The 23,313-nt window shown below is 36.3% G+C and overlaps 1 protein-coding gene and 1 pseudogene across 3 annotated transcripts in view; both read left to right on the top strand.

Moving 5' to 3' along the window:
* ATAD2 (ATPase family AAA domain containing 2) overlaps positions 1-23,313 on the top strand; it is a 68,680-nt gene that overhangs the window by 18,385 nt on the left and 26,982 nt on the right. For all 3 annotated transcript variants that reach the window (XM_023248160.2, XM_023248159.2, XM_023248161.2), the window contains exons 7-13: positions 1,489-1,659; positions 2,277-2,394; positions 8,223-8,330; positions 11,477-11,585; positions 11,809-11,924; positions 20,153-20,327; positions 21,168-21,256. In XM_023248160.2, coding sequence (XP_023103928.2) covers positions 1,489-1,659; positions 2,277-2,394; positions 8,223-8,330; positions 11,477-11,585; positions 11,809-11,924; positions 20,153-20,327; positions 21,168-21,256 — 886 coding nt within the window. The remainder of the gene's footprint in view (positions 1-1,488; positions 1,660-2,276; positions 2,395-8,222; positions 8,331-11,476; positions 11,586-11,808; positions 11,925-20,152; positions 20,328-21,167; positions 21,257-23,313) is intronic.
* Positions 11,943-16,488, top strand: LOC123383034 (annotated as a pseudogene).

Here is a 23,313-nt window from a genome sequence, read left to right as displayed (position 1 = left end):
GTGACATTATTGGTATTTTGTGAGAGATCAAAGGATTGGTCATAATTTAAAAGTGAGAACAGGGGAGGGGCGCTTGGGTGTCTCAGTTGGTTGAGCGTCTTTTTTCTTTTTTAATTTTTTTTTTTTTAACGTTTATTTATTTTTGAGACAGAGAGAGACAGAGCATGAATGGGGGAGGGTCAGAGAGAGAGGGAGACACAGAATCTGAAACAGGCTCCAGGCTCTGAGCTGTCAGCACAGAGCCCAACGCGGGGCTCGAACTCACGGACCGCGAGATCGTGACCTGGCTGAAGTCGGACGCTTAACCGACTGCGCCACCCAGGCGCCCCAAGGTTGGTGTTTATTGAAAGACAGGCTCCAGGCTCTGAGCTGTCAGCACAGAGCCCAACGCGGGGCTCGAACTCACGGACCGCGAGATCGTGACCTGAGCCGAAGTCGGACGATTAACTGACTGAGCCACCCAGGCGCCCCGAGCGTCTAACTCTTAATTTCGGTTCAGGTCACGTGCTGAGCATGGCACCTGCTTAAGATTCTCTCTCGCTCTCGCTCTCGCTCTCGCTCGCTCTCAAATTTTAAAAAAAAATGAAAAAAAATGAAATAAAAGTGAGGGCAGGGGAAAGCTTAAAAGGATAGTGTGTTTTGTTTGGGAAAGTACTTGAAATCTACAAATCTAAAGCAGATAAACCTGATTTGCTTATATAATGCATTATAGCCAACACATCTCTACCAATTTTAGTTGAAAGGTGATTAAAATTAAGTTTTGCTCTTCTGTTAGGAATTACAACTGTAATTTATTAGAACTTTTCTTTAGCGAAAACCGGTTTTCTGAAATGCATTTTAAATATTTGGTGAGGGTGTTTTACATTTTTGTAAGTAGATATTTGAGTTATGCTCTGTGTAGCTCAGTGACAGCCAGAAGGGCTGGATCGAATTTAAAACTTAAGTTTAAAAGGCAAAAGTTGGGGTGCCTGGGTAGCTCAGTCAGTTGGGCATCCAACTCTTGATCTCAGCTTAGGTCTTGACCTCAGGGTCATGAGTTTGAGCCCTTGTGTTGGGCTCTGCACTGGGCGTGAAGCCTACTTAAAAAATTAAAATTAAAAATAAGTAAAAATGAAAAAATTAAAGGAAAAAGCTAAGTGAGGAGATACTTTAATTTGTCAACATGTTAAATTAACTTGGAAACTTAAGCACAGTCACTTATATTAATGAAATCAGCAGCAATACCATAAACTTTAGTTTGGTACTACTGACAGTAGCCTTTAAACATCTTTGCCTATTTCCTTTTTTCCTTCCTCTAGTTATTTTTAATTCTATAATTTACTTCATTTTTTAAAATCTTCATTTAATGCTGCGAAAGAATCATTTCTATGAGCAATCTAGAAGTAAATTTTTAAAGGAGGGTCTCTTTCTTTCTCTTTCAATTCCCCTTTATTAAAAATTGTTAACATTTTAGTGAGTATTCTGAAAGTAAATGTTTCTTAACTGTAGAATCATCTGAAGAGGGTGAAGACCAAGAAGATGAAGATGATGGTGAAGATGATGACGAAGATGATGAAGATGATGACGATGAAGATGAAGAAGATGGGGAAGAAGATAATCAGAAACGATATTATCTTAGACAGAGAAAAGCTACTGTTTATTACCAGGCTCCATTGGAAAGTAAGTGTTACATATATTTGTCCTAGGAGAAGATGTAATTATATTACTTTTATCTTTACTGCTTTTCCTCTGTTATTCTTATCTTTCATGTTTTCATTTTGTAGAATATCCATGGCTGTTGTCTTTCTTAAATTATCCTAAATGTGCAAGAAGTCATTACTTCAAGAAAGTTAAATGTTAGCCTTGACCAAAGCAAATAATTGGGCCATTTTGAAATTTCATGTCTGTCTTTACTTACTTTAGATTTTATAGCTTTCAACTTAGTTTATTTTTTCACTTTGTGTAAATAAGACTGCTTTTGACTTATGTTACAGTTGTGTTTCAGTCCTAATGAGCATATATATGCAGGGCTGATAACCAGCTGTTATGCATCAGTATAATCATAATGGTTGTTTACGGCCAGTGTATGTTTTGGTTGGGTGGGTGTCTGTGCTTTATATAATTTTCAATAGCAACCCTTCAGACATAAGTGACTTTAAACATGAACAGTAAAATAGTCTGGTAGATATGTACTAGTATTTTCATGGAAGGCAGCACCTTTGTAAGTATTTAGATGAAAAACAAAATTATCTTCATAACTACTTAATATGTCACATACCTATAATTCTTCTTTTTAGAACCTCGTCACCAGAGAAAGCCCAACATATTTTACACTGGCCCAGCTTCTCCTGCAAGACCAAGATATAGATTATCTTCTGCGGGACCAAGAAGTCCTTATTGTAAACGAATGAACAGGTTTGGTTCTGAAGTACTGATTGATTTATAACAACTTAATTGTGGCTGTGATAGGTAGGATTCTAGAGTTTTAGGACTGGATGTATCCAGATAGAATTCTAGAATCCTGTATCTTGGAGAGTTCTCTCTATGCCTATAGTGCTCTTATCCCTGCTACCACTGACTAGATTTTTGCTTTTGCTTCCATTACTAGGTAGTTAGTAACTACCATGGTAAGGTAGTTTATTCCGTTGTTCCACACTTTACTAATAGAGAGCTACCTTTGTTTCAGTGTTTACTGTATTCCTGGCTTGGTGTTAATAAGCATCTCACATAGACTGTTTCATTTAATCTTCACATTAAGTTAGAGTGTAGGTTAAGTCTACTATTTCACATAGTATCACAGACATATTTTCTTACTGTGACAAACATTCTAGGTTACATAGCTTTCTAGACTTTTCACGATGCTAACCATCCTCTTCTGGATCTGTTTTTTTCCCTGAGGTTTTATTTCCACTTAAAAATTTTTTTTTTCTCATATAGTAAGAAACATTAATTTTCTTTGACTATTAAAATTATTTGTGGGTTTCTTTTCCTTCTACATCATAACACTTGTTGGCTGTCTGTCATATTTAAGTCCAAAGAGGTAGTTCTTGTTATTTCCTCATTTTCCCAAGTTAAAAAAGGCTTTGTGATTCATTAAAACTTTCTGGGTAATAATAACATTATAGTAGTTCATGAATGAGAGAGCTCGTGGTGAAGATTAAAGAGACAGGGGAAAAAATGACATTTGTGTGGAAATGGTACTTTTTTCTAATATTAATTTCCTCAGACGTGAGACTGAAATCCTATGAGACTTCAACTATTTGAACAGCTCTTGGAAGTCTCCTCATAGAAGCAGACTAATAACTGAAAGCAACACTTTTGTAAATACTGACATTCTTCTAGGAAAAATATGAAATACTGCTTGTGTCCCTAGGTCTTTTAATTTCATTTTCAGAGTGTCAAAATCACAAGCGTACATCCTAGATTTCCTGTTTCATCATCCCTTTCCATAAAACCAGAGCCCAGAAGGATGGAGGGTCAGGAGGGCAACCTGTCAGAGCTGCCCAAGATAAATTGCACCTGAAAGGAGGCCACACTATCATTACTTTTGATAGGCCCCTTTGGAATATTGTTAAAGACCAGTATTTTGATAGTGAAATCTAATGATCTACAGAAAAGGGGGGTAAAGTGTAACATTCCCTGGAATCCCCTCCAAGCATAAGGCCCAGGGCAGCTGTCTTGGTTGCCTGACTTAAAGGATAAACCTCTACTAGATCCAACAGAAGTGAAAAAGGCTGGCAGTTACTTTGAGATTAAATTTCTTCTTCCATTTTTAATGGGTATATGTTTCTGGAAGTAATGTATTTAATGACTGCCTCTGTAGTCACCACCTATAATGGATCTTGCAGCAGGTAGGAATTTTTTTTTTTGCTCCTTTGGTGCTCAGGTTCCCATATTTGGTTCACAGAGTCTACCATTTATTTATGTAAAGTGTCTCATACTTCTTTGGGTGCAGGACTTTTTTTTTCTCCAATTAACAAATGTTTGAGTACTACCATGTACTAAGCACTATGGATATAAAAATGACTTAAGTCAGGATTCCTGCCCTCAGATCTCATAAACTAGTGGAAGATTTGACACATTTGTTATTTTATTATGTATTTATGTATTTATTTATTTTTTATTTGCATGTAGTTGACACATGATGTTACATTAGTTTCAATTTTACAACATAGTTATTCAGCAACTGTATCTGTTATGCTTTGGTCACCACAAGTGTAGCTACCATCTGTCACCGTAACAGCGGTATTAAAATAGTAGTGACGATATATTCCCTATGCTGTACCTTTGCTCTTGTGACTTACTCATTCCATTACTGGAAGCCTTGTATGTTCCACTCCTGGTCACCCATTTTGCCCATCCCCCCCTTACCACCCCCGCCCCCCCACCACCCGTCTGACAACCATCAAGCTTATTCTCTGTACTTATTGGTCTGATTCTGCTTTTTGTTTGTTTATTCATTCTGACACATTTAAATTAAAGTATGAACTAAGATATTTAAATTGTACCCTGAGTCACATTATTTGACTTAATGACTGATTTTGGTTTGGATAGCTTTGTAAAAATTTTTTTCTTTTTGATAACAGATTTATTGAGATGCAATTCACATGCCATATAGTTTACCTGTTTAAAATGTACAGTTCAAGGGGTTTTCACAGTTGTGCAGCTATAACCACAAACGATTTTAGAACATTTTTCTTACCTCAGAAAGAAGCCCTGTACTCTTTAGTTATCTCCAGTCCCTCCATCTCCCACAGCCCTGAGCAGCCACTAATCTTTTATCTGTCTCTCTAGATTTGCCTATTCTGAGTATTTCATATACGCGGACTCTTTTGTGAGTGACTTCTTTCACTTGGTACATTTTTAAGGTTCATCCACGTTTAGCATGTACCAGTACTTCATTCTTTTTTATTGCCAAATAAGATTCCATTGTATAAATATACCATATTTTGGTTATCCATTTATCAGCTGATGGATATTTGGGTTGTTTCTACTTTTTGTGAATAATGCTACCATGACCATTTGTGAACAACTTTTTGTATGGACTTATGTGTTCACTTCTCTTAGGTATGTACCTAAAAATGGAATTGCTAGATCAAATGCTAACTATATTTACTGTTTCAGGGAATTGCTAAATTATTTTCCAGAATGGCTGCTTTATTTTACTTTCCCGCAAGCGATGTATGCATGTTCCAATTTCTCCACATCTCAACTGTTAATATTATCTGACCTTTTGATGTAGCCCTTTAAACCTTTTTTTCTCCCCCCTAACACTCTTACAACAAGGTGATATGAACATCTCTTCCCCTTTAACACCGTAATGGTCATTTTGCTCAGCCTTTTTACTTTTTCTTAAAGAGACCAGCTTATGTTTATATTCATGTCCTACTTCACCTACTTAGGCATGGGACCAGAGCACACATCCAAAGAATCATTTGGGCATTGTTCTCGGTACCCATGGCAAATGGTCGAAAAACCTTGCAGCCGCAGTGCAGGATCTTCCAAGGGTTTTTTGGCGTGCTTACCATAACAGAGGTTCAGGAACGCTGACTTTAAGCAGGATTTTCTTTCTTATGATTACTCACCTCTACTCATCTAAGGTTTATTCTTTAGTTTCAGTCTGCAGTTTCTGGAACAAGCCCAATCCCTTTGAACCTGAAGGTAACCTAGTACCGTTGCTTCACCAGTATTCCAGAGTGCCCCTTACCTGGTGTCAAGATGCTAGAACTGGCAACTCTAAACACTGATTAAGTTCACAGTGCTGGTCCAGCACTTGTCTATGCCAGAATTTCAAACATTTTTAGTAAAATGAAAAATAAAGAGTGAGTGTGGGTGTGGGTGTTTAGAATCTCTTTAAAACTGAAAAAATGGCCTTTCTACAGTATAGAGTAATTGTGAAAACCCTGGACCCATGACTAGGACTGCTAGGTTTCAGGCCCAGCCCTACCACTTTATTAATGACCTTTAGCAAGTTACTTAACCTCTCATTTCAGTTTTTTGACCCATAGAATGAGAATGATATTAGCTGTCTCACAGTAATGTGAGAATTAGATGAGTTAATACACGAAAAGCATTTAAACTACTATTTGGCATGTATTGAGTGCTCTATGTCTTTGTTATAACTACAATGCTTAAAAACCCTACTTTTCAGGGGCGCCTGGGTGGCTCAGTCGGTTGGGCGTCCGACTTCAGCTCAGGTCATGATCTCGCAGCTCATGAGTTCAGGCCCCGTGTCGGGCTCTGTGCTGACAGCTCAGGGCCTAGAGCCTGCTTCGGATTCTGTGTTTCCATCTCTCTCTGCGCCGCCCCCCCCCATCCCCCACTCCTGCTCACACTCTGTCTGTCTCAAAAATAAACATTAAAAAAATTTTCTTTTAATTCCTTTTCAAATCAAACATTGGAAAATTTATTTCAGTCCACAGGTTTTGTTGTTTGCTTATAATTCTTTTGGTTTGTGAAATAAACAACTGGAAATTACCAGTGTATATAGAAAGTGGGTTTTTTGAATAGACAAAGGTTTGAGTTCTGACACCATCGTTGCCTAATTCTACTATTTTAAGCAAGTTATTTAAACTACGAGCCAGTCACATTGGCTGCAACTCTAAAGTGAGCCTGCTGATATGTACTTGTCCAGAGCTTTAATTAAGATTCAGTGGGATAATATATCTACTATCTGGTACAAGAAGCATTTAATAAATGTTAGTCCTTTTTATTGTGAAGTTAGTCTTCATTATGTGAATACATACGGAATTCACTTACTGTTATGTGAATTATGTGCCTCCAGGTTAGAGTTGTTTTGTAATATTAATGGTAATATTAAATAAATTAGTCTTTCATATAAAATTACACACTTGTACTAGATAGTTTTAGTTTCAAGCCAGTCATAAGAATAGTCTTGGGCATGTTTGGGGAGGTGGACATTGGAGGATTATTTTCTCATTTAAATATCTGTGAGAAACCCCTTATCCAAAACCTGTGGAGCCATTTGTGTTTCATAATTCAGACTGGGGTGAAGGGGGAATTACAAAGGTAATGTATAACATTAACATCTCTAGGAGTGTCTGGGCCAGCACTGCCTAGTCAAATGTGTAATAGCAGAACATATGAATAATCATAGTAAGTGGGACAAATAGAGACTGAATTTCCTTTACAACATTTCATTTTTTTAAATGAATATAATTTATTGTCAAATTGGCTTACATACAACACCCAGTGCTCATCCCAACAAGTGCCCTCCTCAATGCCCATCACCCATTCCCTCCCCCCCCCCCATTTTTATGACATTTCAGATCCTGGTAAGTGAATAGTGGAAAAACTTATTCTCAGAGTATAAGATTCTGCACCTATGTTATGGAAATAATAGACTGTGAACCTTTAATATTTTTGGAAATATCTACTTACTGTGATTGCACTCTGACTCAGGAAAAGCTCTAGACCCTGAGCCAATGATTAAAGGTTTTCCCAGCTAGATTCTTTGTTTTTCCTATGGGTGTTTTGCAACAAATGCAAAGGTAGAAGTGATTGAAATTTTTTTCAGTATTTGTAGCACTTGGTGTCTTATTTAGTACTACCAACCAGCCTAAGAATTTGATTATATCCTTACCTCCTTTTTGTGAGAAAATTAAGGCTTATATGGGTTAAGTAATACATCCATATTGACACAGCAGTAAATGACAGTTGTAAATTTACAGGTGATGATACTGTAGATAAAAGGTCATCTTATTTCTCACTGTATTCCTAGTATTTTTTAAACTCTTCTTGATCCTTTTTGGTTTGCATAAAAATTCTCCTGTTCTCCTTTTAAGATTGACATTTCAAAAGGTGAAATTATGTATAGTATAATATTACAAATGTGAAACTATATGTGGTATAATATTGAAAATGCTTTCTGAAGTTATAGTCCCAAAGAGTTTAATATCCTCTTTTTCCCACCTTTCTCTTTGAGGATAACTGATTTACATCAAGACTAAGAAGTCATTCTGCTTGGACCATATTCTATCATAATGAACATTTGATTGTCAGCTCTATCACAGCCACCTATCTCTTTCCCTTCCTCTCAGTTATCCATGTATTTTATTCCCTCCAAAAGATTGAACCATCAAAGCCTACTTCATTGCTTCAGCAAATGTATTAATTTTTTGATAAATCTTTTTGGATCCTTAGGTAATTCTGATGTTTGCATCTTATGCCTCTGTTTTTCCTGCCCTCCTTCGTCATGATTTCAGTTTTCCTCTTTACTTTAGGCGAAGGCATGCAATCCACAGTAGTGACTCTACTTCATCTTCCTCTTCTGAAGATGAACAGCACTTTGAGAGACGGAGAAAAAGGAGCCGCAATAGAGCTATCAACAGGTAAGTCTTCTACTGATGCTTTTTAATACTATAAGCTATTTTTTTTTTTAAGTGGTGAGAAGGCTGAATAATTTGGGAGCAGATACAGCTTGACTAAATTTAAAATTTTGGGATACCTGGGTGGCTCAGTCAGTTAAGCATCCAGCTCTTGATTTCGGCTCAGGTCATGATCTCACAGTTCATGGGATTGAGCCCCACATCAGGTCGACACTGACAGCACAGAGCCTGCTTGGGAGGCTCTCTCTCCCTCTCTCTCTGCCCTCACCCCCAATAAATAAACATGTAAAAATTTATACAAAAAGTTAATGTATAAATTAGAATGCCATCTTGTTTGAAACATCTATATTTGAAACTTAAAATACATTAGAACTTTTTCTTTTACAGCCATTGTATAGCTCAAATGGTGCTTGACAAACATGGACTTGAGGAAACTTGAAATTTTTTCACTTCAAATACATTTTTTTCTGTTTATAATAATTATAATAATACATCCTTATAGAACTCGTTAGGAAAATGGGTTTACTTATTTCATAACTTTTTGTAATATAAGTTCGTGTAAGTTCATATATAAGTTTATAGCAAGGATCATACCCATTTTACAGATGTGGTCAGGGGAGTGAAAAAATGCAGGGCTTGTATCCTAATAAAGTAATATTCTCATAGAGTAAAAACTGCATGGTGAAGCAATTAGAAACATAATAATTGAAGGGACGTGCAAACCAACCATTCTTTGTATCCTAAGCTCTATTCTTTTACCACGTTAGCTCTGCCCTAGTATGGTAGCCACTAGTTACATGTGGCTATTAAGCACTTGAAATGTACCTAATCTGAATTGAGAAATATTGTAAAATTTTGTAAAAAAAAAAAAAAAAAAACATTCTTGGATTTCAAAGACTTAGTATAAGAAAGAATGTAAAATATCTCAGTTTTTTAAATATTTATTTTGCATATTGAGATGGTATGTTTTAGATATGTTGGGGTAAGTGAAATATATTATTACTTTTTCTTTGTTTAGTGTATCTAATAGAAAATTTTAAATTACATCTTTTACTTACATTTCATTTCTGTTGGCAGCAGTGAGTTAGATCATCGAAAACCTGTATTACTTAGACTGATGTTTCTTTGCCTTCATTCATAGAAATGTACATCTAATCCTGTAGTTTCTGTATCATGCAGTTATATTTCTATTAAGAATTATAACTTAGTCAGTTAGCGTCCAACTTCAGCTCATGTCATGATCTCACGGTTTGTGGGTTCAAGCCCTGTACCAGGCTCTGCACTGACAGCTCAGAGCCTGGAGCCTCCTTCACATTCTTTGTCTCCCTCTCTCTGCCCCTCCCCCACTCATGCTCTGTCGAAAATAAATAAATAAATAAATAAATAAATAAATAAATAAATAAATAAATAAATAAGTTATTTGAGAAATACCTTTTAAAAAGCCACAATTGAAAACGTGTTCATCTTAGATTTCACAGTATAAATTCCTTGTGGAGTCTGGAGATACCAAGACTTGTCACTTGGGGTGAGTTTGGTGTGCTTTTACTTGTGTTTAGTTGTATTTCTTTTCTTAGGCATTCCAACGTGTCTTAACCTCTAACATAAGCAGTTTCCACTCTCCATCTATAAAACAAGCAGGTACTTCTAGGTGTATTTTTTATAATCTACTATAACTGTTTTTGAAAGTAGTTAGGAAAGTAGTGATTCATTCTTGCTTGAGATGGTTGATGTGGATCCAAGGTGCTTGGTGGACTATGAATATTTTGCTGAGAGGTACTGTAGCAGAGTTATTGCAGGTCTGGAGACACTGCTTTGGTTTGAGTCCAGGAACTGACACTTAACCAGTTGTGACTTTGTGCATTTCAGTTTATCTTTTTGTGCCTCAGGTTTTTTTTTAAGGTTTATTTATTCATTTTGAGAGAGAGAGCATAAGCAGAGGAGGGGCAAAGAGAGAATCCCAAGCAGGCTCCATGCTGTCAGCATGCAGGGCTCAAACTCATGAACTGCGAGATGATGCCCTGAGCCAAAACCAAGAGTCAGAGCCACCCAGGCACCCCATCAGTTTTCTTTTAAAATACGAGAAATAATAGCTACTCAATAAATGACTTTTTTGAGGATTTCATGGACTATTACATATAAAGCACCTAAAACAGCCTGACAAGTGGTAAATACTCTGTATATGTTAAGCACAATCATTGTAAAGTATATTGATACAGTCTGAATTGCTAACCATGAATTACTTTATGATGCTGTGGCATCTTGAACACTGGCACTTCGTTTGACTGTATATCTCTGATAATAAAACTTCAGGTATAAATATTTCTAACATTAAAGTTCCCAACCTATAAAGAAAATGAAGTTGAAATACATAATTTCACAGTTGCTGATTGAAATTTAACTTTTTAAATTTTTTAAATTATTTTTTATAATGTTCATTGATTTATTTTGAGAGAGAGAGAAAACAGGGAAGAGGCAGAGAGAGGGAGAGAGAATCCCAAGCAGGCCCCACGTTGCCAACATGGAGCCTGATGTGGGGGCTGAAACTCACAAACCACAAGTTCATGACCTGAGCTGAAACCAAGAGTCAGATGCTTAGCTGACTGTGCCACCCAAGTACCCCAACTTGTTTTTAAATTTTTAGGAAAAATGTCCATATTCTGACATAGAATTTGGGGGAGAAAGTGAACTGATAGGTGTTTTATTTTTATTTTATTTTTATTTATTTGTCTTTTTTTTTTTTTTTTTTTAAGAGAGAAAGAGAGCATGAGTGGTAGAGGGAGATAGAATCTTAAGTGGGCTCCATACCCAGAATGGAGCCCAAAGTGGGCTTGATCCCACAACCTTGAGGTCATGACCTGAGCCAAAATCAAGAGTTGGATGCTTGGGGTGCCTGGGTGGCTCAGTCGTTTAAGCGCCAGACTTCAGCTTAGGTCATGATCTTACAGTTCGTGGGTTCAAGCCCCACATCAGCCTGGAGCCTGTTTTGGTTTCTGTGTCTCCCTCCCTCCCTCTCTCTCTCTCTGTCCCTCCCCTGTTCACCCTCTGTCTCTCTCTCTTTCTCTCAAAAATAAACAAACAAAAAAAGTTGAATGCTCAACCGAGCTACCCAACACCCTAATGGGTGTTTCTTTTTAATTTTTTAAAAATAGGTGCCTCCCACTAAATTTTCGGAAAGATGAATTAAAAGGAATTTATAAAGATAGAATGAAGATTGGAGCAAGTCTTGCAGATGTTGATCCAATGCAACTAGATTCTTCAGTGAGTACGATCTTGTATGCTTGAACTTAAATACTGTTTTAATTTAGTTTTAAAGTTTAACCAATTTTTCTTTAAATCCGAAACTTTACAGACTTTTTCAGGCTACAACTAAAATGCTGTTACTTAGTTGGCTGTGTATAGGTTGAGCCTAGTATAGAAATGGAGTGATATTTTAATTTTGATTCCAAATCTGAGAATGTCCATGTTTCCCTTCCATTATCAGGTACGATTTGATAGCATTGGTGGCCTGTCTAATCATATTGCAGCTCTAAAAGAGATGGTGGTGTTTCCATTACTTTATCCAGAAGTCTTTGAAAAATTCAAAATTCAACCTCCAAGGTAATTTAATAATTTTATTTTAGCCAAAATGTGGGCTGTGCTACTGTTGTCCAGAAAGATAACATTTCTCCATTGAAATTTTTTAGGTCTACAGTAATTTATTGTGCTTTTCTGGGTACTTTGAATATTTTTACTTTTCTAATATTTAACTTGAAAAATGGTTTCAAAATTGATCCTCACGAAAAGAAAAATAATTTCCAATGCTTTTCATATATTTACTGAAATTTCTCCTATACTTTTTAGTTTTTTCTTTCACTTTTACAATTTTGTTTCAGGTCTGTATCAAAGTAATATATGTACATTTAATACTTTTTAAAGTTTTGTTTATTTTAAGAGAGAGTGCACAATCGGGGGAGGGATGGAGAGAGAGAACCCCAAGCAGGATCTGTGCTGGCGGCATAGAGCCCAATCTCATGAACCATGAGATCATGACCAGAACCCAGATCAAGAGTCGGATACTTAACCGACTGAGCCACCCAGGCGCCCCGTACATAATTTTAAGTCACATAAGTACTGTAAGTCTTACAAAGGAAAAAATGGTAGTGGGAGTAGTCCTCCCTCTACTCTTCCTCCTCCAGTTCAATTCCCACTTTCCAGAGCCAACTGTTTTCAACTCCTTTAGCTATTAGGTATTTACCTATATAGATTTAAATAATATGCTTATACTGTAATTTTTGTTTTTTTCTGTTTTAGAATTCTGTAGGCTTCTAACATGAATAGTGACTATTTGTTCTTTTGCTTTCCCCACTCTCCATATATACACATTTTTTTCCTGTCCTCATATGCTCCCAGTAGCTACTTTATGCACAAATATAAGTGTTGAATCAATTTTCAGTGTGTGCTTTATGATTATGTAAATGTAAATGTTTTTTTACAGCTGAGCCATATATAGTATATCATGACTATTCTCTTTTTACAATCCTGCTCTTTCCCCTCAGCGTTAATACTCTTTGCCTGTGGGTGAGGGGTTTTTTTTTTGCTCTTTATATAGAGTTTTTAAAATAATTTTATATGTGCTTATCAGTTCATCCACAGAGTTTGCTAGAGAGAAAACTCTTCAGTATAGTTAAACATATCAAATAATTTATTGACTCCTCATTTTTCTAGACACATCTTGTTGGAGCTTTTGTTCTCTTGCTTCCATCCATACGGGTTATTCTTAGTCTTGTAGCACAACTAAACTTTGGGACTTCTCATCACCATCAGTGAGATTTCCTTTATGTATCTTTTAGTGCTGGATTCCCTGCTTCCTGGATTCAACTAAGACCCCTTTTTTAGTATTAGTATTATTTTTAAGATTTTTAAAAAATTATTTTTAATTTACATACCCAACATGGGGTTCAAAACCACAAACTCAAGATCAAGAGTTTCATGCTCCACCAACTGAGACAACCAGGTGCCCTACGACCTTTTTTTACAGCTGTGTTTTGATGGAGTACAATCTGGGAATATCTTAAGAAAAAAGTGCACAAGAGGTTATTTTTATTTTCTTTTTGAGGATGCTCATGTAACCACACTCTGCTGATGCATCTTTTTCCCCTCCTGCTTTCATTGTGCTATTATATACCTTTACGGTCTGGAAAAATGTCTGGTTTGTGGGAAGGTTTTTTTGTATCACTTCTTCAATAATTTTCTGCTCCATTTTTCCTTTTCCCTCAATTCATGTCAGTTGATTGTTGGACTCTCTAGATTAATGTACTTTTCTTTTTCTTTCTTGTTTTCATCCCTCTTGATCTTAGGGGCTTTCTGTGTCTAGTGATCCTTGGCTTTCTGTTAATATTTAATTTATTTTTAAAAGCTCACTAGTAGGGCTTGTTAATTTGTAGGCCTCACCTTAGGGTGATTGGTGGATGGTGATTTTTTTTTTAACTTTTTATTTATTTTTGAGAGTGTGAGCGGGGGAGAGGGAGACAAAAGCAGGCTTCAGGCTTTGAGCTGTCAGCACAGCTGGAACCCATGAGCCATGATATCATGACCTGAGTTGAAGTTGGAGGCTTAACCCACTGAGCCATCCAGGCGCCCCCATGGATGCTGATTCTTTTACTAGAAGTCCTCAAAGTCAGTATCTAGTCGGGCCTTTTTTCCCCTCCAGAGACAAATCCTCCAGTTTTCTCTTGGAAGCTTATGAGCTTGGCTGCCAGAATTTTAGCAGTAGGCCTGAGCAAAGGTTAGTAGTCTCCTCTTCAGTATGGAGTTTTTAACTTAATTTCTGCAGCATCTCATCTTGTGCAATACCAGAAAGTAAACTATCCAAGCAAGTTGCCTGTGTGGAGTAGTAAAAGGGATCAGGGTGGTCTCAGTGATTTTTTGTTTGTTTGTTTTTAGTTTATTTGTTTTGAGGGAGCGCGTGAGGGAGGGGCAGAGAGAGAGGGAGACCGTGAATCCCAAACAGGCACCACGCTGTTAGTGTGGAGCCCAACTTGGGGCTTGATCTCATGAACCATGATATCATGACCTGAGCCAAAATCAAGAGTCAGATGCTTAACGGACTGAGGCACCCAGGGCCCCAATTTTGGTCCTTTTCTTTCTAGTGTTTATATCTCACTTATTAACCCATTTTTTAAAATTTAAAGTTAGTGAACATACAGTGTAGTCTTGGCTTCAGGAGTAGAACCCAGTGATTCGTCTCTTACATAAGACACCCAGTGTTCGTCTCAAAAAGTGCCCTTCTTAATGCCCATCACCTGTCTACCCACATTCCCCCACCCTTTTATAAACCCTAGTCCTTGATTCCTTTTTCCTTGTGCAACTTTTCCTGAATCACCTGTATAGAAATGTTAATTTAAGTACACTTTTTTAGATTGGTAAGCTTTGTTGCTTTTCCATTATAAAAGTTATGTAGCATACATCAATCACAGTTACACATTGGTGAATTAAAAACAATTTTTTTAACTAGAAAGATACTGATATTAAATAATGGCATTTGCTTTCTAGAAGAAGCATTGGAAGCACCTAGAGTAATTCAGTAAGTGGGAAGAGGGGTGCCATTGTGACTTAGCTTGTTCCTCAGTTTTCCCTCTTTAACCCCTTCTGCAGCTTCCTTGTTGGTGCTTGGACAGGAGACTCACCATTGAGGTGGCCAAGCTGTCAGGAGGGGCCTGAGTGGTCATTTCAGGGACCCAAGATTGTCTGAAGTCACAGTGGAAATGGTGGAAAATTCATCATTGCCATTGCCACAGAGAGTGATTTATGGCTTTTTTCTTTTCTTAAGCTCCCAATTTGGCTTCATACTATATTTTGTGTGGGCTTTTATTCCTGAATATCGAGTAAACTCCTTAGGTTTAACCTGTTGGCCTCAAAAATACAGGGCAGTCGCATTGCCTGTCTGCCTCCTCATTACTATAGTTATATACTCTTATTTAGAGTACCTCATGATATCATGAGTACCTCTCTCCACTCCATTCATACAATTATAAATAACTGTGCTAAAAATCAACAGCAGAACAAATACCAAGAAGAAGCTATCCCAGCATTAAATGCGGATATTCCTATTAGAGAAGTAAACCAAATGTTCTCCTTGCAGCCAAAGAACTTTATGCCAAAAACTGAATTGTATTCAGACTAACATCAATCATTTATTGTAAGTTTTTGACATAGTAATTTTGACCATATTTTTCCTCTTACTGATACCTGATATTGAAATGTGAAAAAAAAGTAAGTCAAGGGGTGCCTGGGTTGCTCAGTTTGTTGAGCATCTGACTCTTGATTTCAGCTTAGGTCATAATCTCACAGTTACATGTGTTTCAGCCCTACATCAGGCTTTGTGCTGGCAGCATGGAGCCTGCCTGGGATTCTCTCTCTCCCTCTCTTTCTGCTCCTCCCCTGCTTTCTCTCCCTCCCTCTCAAAATAAATAAATAAGCCTTAAAAAGTAAGTCCATAGGTCATGATCCCTCACTTCGGGGGTTCAGATCCCACATCATGTGCTGATATCGCAGAGTCTGCTTGGGATTTTCTCTCTCTCTCCCTGTCTCTCTGCCCCTTCCATTCTCTTTCTCTGTCTCTCAAAATAAATAAACTTTAAAAAAAAAAGTAAGTTGAAATTTTCTTAGATTAAGTTCCATTAATATTATAAATGCTCTCAAATATTAGTTATTAATGGAATAAAATACTGCATTACTGTAAAAAAAAATAATTTAGTAAATTTGAAAAAAACAACTCTCCCGATGTTTTCTCATTTCTCCTTCCTTACAACAAACATTTCCCCTTATAATAAATTTATAATTGTATTAACCTGCTGTTTTCATGTGGTTCTTTCTGTTTTAATAGCTGAATAATATACCATAATGTGGATGTATCTTTTTTTTAAATCAATTCTGCTATTGCTGACTATGTAGATTTTTTTTTATTATTGTCACAAATGTTGATATGAATATCTCATTGCTTCCTCTTTGTATGAATCCTCAATTACCTCTTAAGATACAACCTCACAAATAACATTGTTAGCTCAGTACACACATTCTTAAATTCTTTTCCTGCCTTCGTTTTTGTATGTTGAAATTTTCATTTATTTATTCCATTTGTTTGGTGTTTAAACAGTTGCTTTGTTTTTTTCTCTCTGCATTTGATCATGTCAATTTCTTACTATTTTTTATATTTTATTCTTTTTTACTGTTTATTTTTGAGACAGAGTGCATGTGTGCACATGCTCACAAGGGGTAGAGAGGCAGAAAGAGAGGTAGAGAGAATCTCAGGCAGGCTCCACGCTCAGCTCGAAGCCCAGTGGGAGATTTGATCTCACGACCGCAAGTTCACAACCTGAGCCAATGTCAATAGATGCTGAAACAACTGAGCCACCCAGGCACCCCTCTTTTATATTTTATTCTTAACTTCTAATAGATTTCATCCATCACGTGAAATTTTTCCCACCATTTCTGCTTTTCTGGAATCTTAATGTTTCTTTTCTTTCTTTTTTTATGTATTTATTTTTTTTAACTTGTTTTGTTTTTTATTTTTTTTAATTTACATCCAAATTAGCATATAGTGCAACGATGATTTCAGGAGTAGATTCCTTAGTGCCCTTTACCCATTTAGCCCATCCCCCCTCCCACAACCCCTCCCATAACCCTCAGTTTGTTCTCCATATTTATGAGTCTCTTCTGTTTTGTCCCCCTCCCTGTTTTTATATTATTTTTCCCTTCCCTTATGTTCTTCTGTTTTGTTCCTTAAGGTCCTCATGTGAGTGAAGTTCTATGATTTTTGTCTTTCTCTGACTAATTTCTCTTAGCATAATACCCTCCAATTCCATCCACGTAGTTGCAAATGGCAAGATTTCATTGTTTTTGATTGCCGATTAATACTCCATTATATATATATATATGTACACTACATCTTTATCCATTCATCCATCGATGGGCATTTGGGCTCTTTCCATACTTTGGCTATCGTTGATAGTGCTGCTATAATCATGGGGGTGCATGTGTCCTTCGAAACAGCACACCTATATCCCTTGGATAAATACCTACTAGTGCAATTGCTGGGTTGTAGGGTAGTTCTATTTTTAATTTTTTGAGGAACCTCCATCTTGTTTTCCAGAGTGGCTGTACCAGCTTGCATTGCCACCAACAATGCAAAAGAGATTCTCTTTCTCCACATCCTCGCCAACATATGTTGTCTGAGTTGTTAATGTTAGCCATTCTGACAGGTGTAAGGTGGTATCTCATTGTGGTTTTGATTTGTATTTCCCTGATGATGAGTGATGGTGAGTATTTTTTCATGTGTCGGTTGGTCATCTGGATATCTTCTTTGGAGACGTGTCTATTCATGTCTTTTGCCCATTTCTTCACTGGAATCTTTGTTTTTTGGGTGTTGAGTTTGATCAGTTCTCTATAGATTTTGGATACTAACCCTTTATTTGATATGTCATTTGCAAATATCTTCTCTCATTTTGTCGGTTGCCTTTTAGTTTTGCTGATTGTTTCCTTTGCTGTGCAGAAGCTTTTTATTTTGATGAGGTCCCAGTAGTTCATTTTTGCTTTTGTTTCCCTTGCCTCTGGAGACGTTCGATAAGAAGTTGCTGCAGTCAAGATCAAAGAGATTTTTGCCTGCTTTCTCTGCGAGGATTTTGATGGCTTCTTGTCTTACATTGAGGTCTTTCATCCATTTTGAGTTTATTTTTGTGTGTGGTATAAGAAAGTGGTCCAGGTTCATTCTTCTGCATGTCGCTGTCCAGTTTTCCCAGCACCATTTGCTAAAGAGACTGTGTTTATTCCATTGGATATTCTTTCCTGCTTTATCAAAGATTAGTTGGCCTTATGTTTGTGGGTCCGTTTCTGGATTCTCTTTCTGTTCCATTGATCTGAGTGTCTGTTCTTGTGCCAGTACCATACTGTCTTGATGATTACAGTTTTGTAGTATAGCTTGAAGTCTGGAATTGTGATGCCTCCTGCTTTGGTTTTCTTTTTTAAGATTCCTTTGGCTATTCGGGGTCTTTTCTGATTCCATACAAATTTTAGGATTATTCTAGCTCTGTGAAGAATGCTGGTGTTATTTTGATAGGGATTGCATTGAATATGTAGATTGCTTTGGGTAGTATTGACATTTTAACAATATTTGTTCTTCCTATCCAGGAGTATGGAAATCTTTTTTCATTTTTTTGTGTCTTCAATTTCTTTCATAAGCTTTCTGTAGTTTTCAGTGTATAGATTTTTCACCTCTTTGGTTAGATTTATTTCTAGGTATTTTATGGGTTTTGGTGTAATTGCAAATGGGATCGATTCCTTGATTTCTCTTTCTGTCGCTTCATTGTTGGTGTATTAGGAATGCAACCGATTTCTGTGCGTTGATTTTATATCCTGCAGCTTTGCTGAATTCATGAATCAATTCTAGCAGTTTTTTTGTGGAATCTTTTGGGTTTTCCATATAGAGTATCATGTCATCTGCAAAGAGTGAAAGTTTGACCTCCTCCTGGCTGATTTGGATGCCTTTTATTTCTCTGGGTTGTCTGAGTGCAGAGGCTAAGACTTCCAATACTATGTTGAATAACAGTGGCGAAAGCGGACATCCCTGTCTTGTTCCTGACCTTAGGGGGAAAACTGTCAGTTTTTCCCCATTGAGGATGATATTAGCGTTGGGTCCTTCATATACGGCTTTTATCCTTAGTGTTTCTTTTCAAGAGCAGTTATATGGTGATCTGAAATTGATTATTTCATGTTACTTTGGTAGCACTTAATCCATGACATGTTCTATTTCTATATACTTTTTACATTTCTAACAAGAATTATGAGTATAGGGGAGCCTGGGTGGCTCATTTAAGCGTCCAACTTCAGCTGAGATCATGATCTCTCAGTTCACAAGTTTGGGCCCCATATCAGGCTCTGTGCTGACAGCTCAGAGCCTGGAGCCTGCTTCAGATTATTTGTCTCCCTCTCTTTCTGCCCCTCCCCCACTACACTCTGTCTCTTTCTCTCAAAAATAAGTACTAAAAATAAATCTTGAAAAAAGAGTTACGGATATAGCCCATTTTTTTTAAGAATTCTATTCTAAGAGCAATGAATAACTTTAGAAATAAATGAAAAATTATAGATTACCCCATGACTGATGTCACCAAGAATGATGTCAAATTATTTACATTGTCCTAATCTCTACCACCTAAACACCACAGTTATTTCTTAAAGCTCTCTCTTTTTTACTTTACTTTCTCTTCTGTTCATTCCCAACGTGTTTTCTTGCACAACTTTTGGTGTTGTGTTACTGACGCTGAGACCAAAGGTTGTAGATGAAATGTATTCTTTCCCTTGATATGTCACAAAAGTAAACTATCAAGTCTTTTTAAGCTTGACTTCTATGCAAGGTAAAGTAATATGATGGGCATGATGAATGACTAAAAGAAAATTTATTTTGGGGCACCTGGATGGCTCAGTTAAGTACTGACTCTTGATATTAGCTTAGGTCATAATTGAGCCCCATGTGGGGCTCTGTGCTGAGCATGGAGCTGGTTTGGGATTCTGTCCCTTTGCTCCTCCCCTGCTCACTCACACACGTGCACGTGCTCTCTTAAAATAAATAAATAAATACATTTTTAAAAAAGAAAATGTTTCAAATAAAGGGTTTTATTTAGTTTCAATATTAATTTTGTAGTAGTATTAATTTTCAGGTTTTAAGTTGTGCTTTGTGGATTGAAACAATAGTTGTCTTACTTTATTCACTAATTTGTATTCATGGAATTGGTTTCTAATTTAAAGAGTCTACTTTTTAATGTAGTACTAAAATAACACTTATTCTTCTATAGAGGTTGTTTGTTTTATGGCCCACCTGGAACTGGAAAAACTATGGTTGCTAGAGCACTTGCCAATGAGTGCAGTCAAGGGGATAAAAGAGTAGCATTCTTCATGAGGAAAGGTGCTGATTGTCTGAGTAAATGGGTAGGAGAGTCTGAAAGACAGCTACGATTGCTATTTGATCAGGTATGATATTAAAATTTCGCTATATAGATCTGTAATCAATGCGGGTGTAAGTATGTAAGGATTAGATAGGTGTGGCATTTAATCACTTTTCAGAAAAATTAGACCAAATATTCTTTATTAAGATAATACTGACTTATGATAGACAGTTTTATAGGAAGAAGAGAAAGGAATAATAAGATCTAAGTTCTTTGGAGTCTTATGTCTCATATCCAGAGAGAGGCTAGTAGTCTCATACTTAACAGTAGTGAGTTATGTCTCAGTATGTGAGTTGAAGATTAGTTCTGCCCTAGAGTAGCTTTCAATTTCATATCCCAGATTGTATTGACAGCACATTGTAAGATAATACATTCTGATCTACTAAGGCATATTGCTGCAGATGCTTTTAAATCTCTTTATAGAACACACTGAGTTTCTTTAACTTAACTGAAATAGACTTAAAAAAAAAAAAAATATGGCATCTTGCTAAGTGTTTTCCCATCCTGACATGGAGGAAGGCTATGTCATTGTCTTCTGTTCTTTGTCTTGTTTTAGCAGTTGATTTTAAATATATATTTTGTGTGTCCCAATAACTATAGCTATATGAAACCCAAGGTATATGACCAGTGGAGTATGTATTTTGAATAATTCCAATGGAGAATGCAAAAAAATTAAATTGTTTGCATTATATTTTTGGATATGTAAGTTCTTAAAATATAGTTCTTAGATTTATGTTTAGATTTACATATTAGAAATTAATTCTCCTAAGCAAGTTAGAATGAAAACAGATTAAAATGGTTCATATTAAGTCTATATATTTGAAGTTTTTCATATTAACATGCAACCACTGGACCTGCTTTCTAGGCTTATCAGATGCGCCCATCCATTATTTTTTTTGATGAAATTGATGGTCTGGCTCCTGTACGATCAAGCAGGCAAGATCAGATTCACAGGTAAAATTTGTTTAATAGCACTTCTGTCTTTCTTCCTGTATTCTGAGCTGTACTGATACTGCATAAGGGATAGAATATTAAAATAGTGAAAGATACTTCACAAACCAGCAGTTTCTTCTTCTTGGTAGAACCCCAATATATAGTACAAAAAGAAAAATGAACCTGTTCTGCATGGCAAGGTATTCACAAGCACAGTATTAAAATCTTGGTTACAGGTTTAATTCATGATACAAACTTAAATGTCCACTGGCTAGTGAGGTGTAAGGCAAATGAAATGAGTGAGGCAAGCCAGTAGTAAGAGTGGGACTATGGTTTGGAGTGTGGCTGAGCATCTAATCATAAGAGCATAGCCAGTTGTTTTTAGCCCAAACCTATTATTGAAGTGCAGAAGTTGACTCAGACTTGAAAAATAAATTTGCACTTTCTTAAATGTTATATTCAAATTTTTGTGTTAAATATCTTTTAAATGTTGCCAACTAATTCAGATCTTTTTAAGATACTGCTTTGGCCAAACAAAATACGTCTTAGTGCATGACTACTAGTTTGAGATTCAGTTATTAGCCCAACTTTTTAATTTTCAGAACAAGAGAATTGCATCTCCTCTATGATAAACTGACTGCCAAGGTGGGGGCACTTGTCCTTAGTGACACTGCCTCAACTTGAATCTAAATTTTAATCCTAGTTCATCTTCAGTTTTTCAGAACCCTCTTTTCAAATTGTCTCAAGTATTATCTGTAATTGCTTAATTAATTTTGGATACTCTAAAGCAAATGTTTACATGTCTTCATATATGCCAGTATTGTTTTTTATTATAAATAATATGAAGAGGAATAAGACATAATAATGTGAGAAGTAGGTTTTTATTTTCTTAACATCTAACAATATTTAGTGTAGTCTGGTGGTCTTTGACGTGATACTATATACAATTTCATTTGTTGCTCTTAGTAAATCAAAATGTTAAGTGCTATGGTAAAAATAGTTGTGTCTGCAATAACTTAACAGTAATCATACAGACTTTTTATATATGACAAATTTCATCAGCAGCCATATTTTATTCATTGTATTGGTAGGATCAAACATATTTAACAATACTACCATTACTTTGCAACCAAATAATTGAGTACTATGTTTTGGAATAGTTCTAAAAGGAATTAGAATTTTAGCAACAAAAATTATAATTTGGGAAGTACATGCCTTCTCAAGTACATACATGTATTTAATTGAAGGATAGTTGACCTACAGTGTTACTAGTTTAAGGTGTAAAACATAACAATTCAGCATTTCGATATATTAAGCTATGCTCATACAAGGTAAGTGTAGTTGTCATCTGTCACCATACAACATTATTACAATATTCACTATATTCCCAGTGCTACACTTTTCATTCTCATGACTTACTTTATAACTGTAAGTTTGTACCTCTTAATCTTCACCCATTCTGCCCACACCCCCAATCTCCCTTCCTCTGCCAATTACCAGTTTGTTCTATATTTATGGTTCTGTTTCTGTGGTGTTTATTTGTTTTGTTTTTAGATTCCACATATAACTGAAATAATTTCTTGTTTGTCTTTGAATGACTTATTTCATTTAGTGTAACATCCTCTAGGTTGCCTCAGATGGCAAGATCCCATTCTTTTTTATGGCTGATATTCCATTGTATACATATATAGCACATCGTCTTTACCCATCTATCATCTATTGATGGACAGTTAGGTTGCTTTCATATCTTGGCTATTGTAAATAATGCTGCAATAAACATAGAAGTACATGTATCTTTTCCAGGTAGCGTTTTTGTTTTGGGGGGGGGGGGTAATAAACAGTAGTGGATTATATGGTATTTTTAACTTATTGAAGAACCACCATCCTATTTTCTATAGTGGCTGTAACAATTTACATTCCCAGCAACAGTGCATGAGGGTCTTCTTTTCTCCACATCTTTACCAACACTTGTTATTTCTTGTCTTTTGATGTTACCATTCTGACAGATATAAGATGATACCTTATTGTGGTTTTGATTTTCATTTCCCTGATGGCTAGTTGAATATCTTTTCACGTGT

This window comes from Felis catus, chromosome F2 (assembly GCF_018350175.1).
Source record: "Felis catus isolate Fca126 chromosome F2, F.catus_Fca126_mat1.0, whole genome shotgun sequence".
NCBI lineage: Eukaryota > Metazoa > Chordata > Mammalia > Carnivora > Felidae > Felis > Felis catus.
The sequence above is the reverse complement of the archived record's forward strand: the minus strand, read 5'-3'. Positions and strand labels throughout refer to the sequence as shown.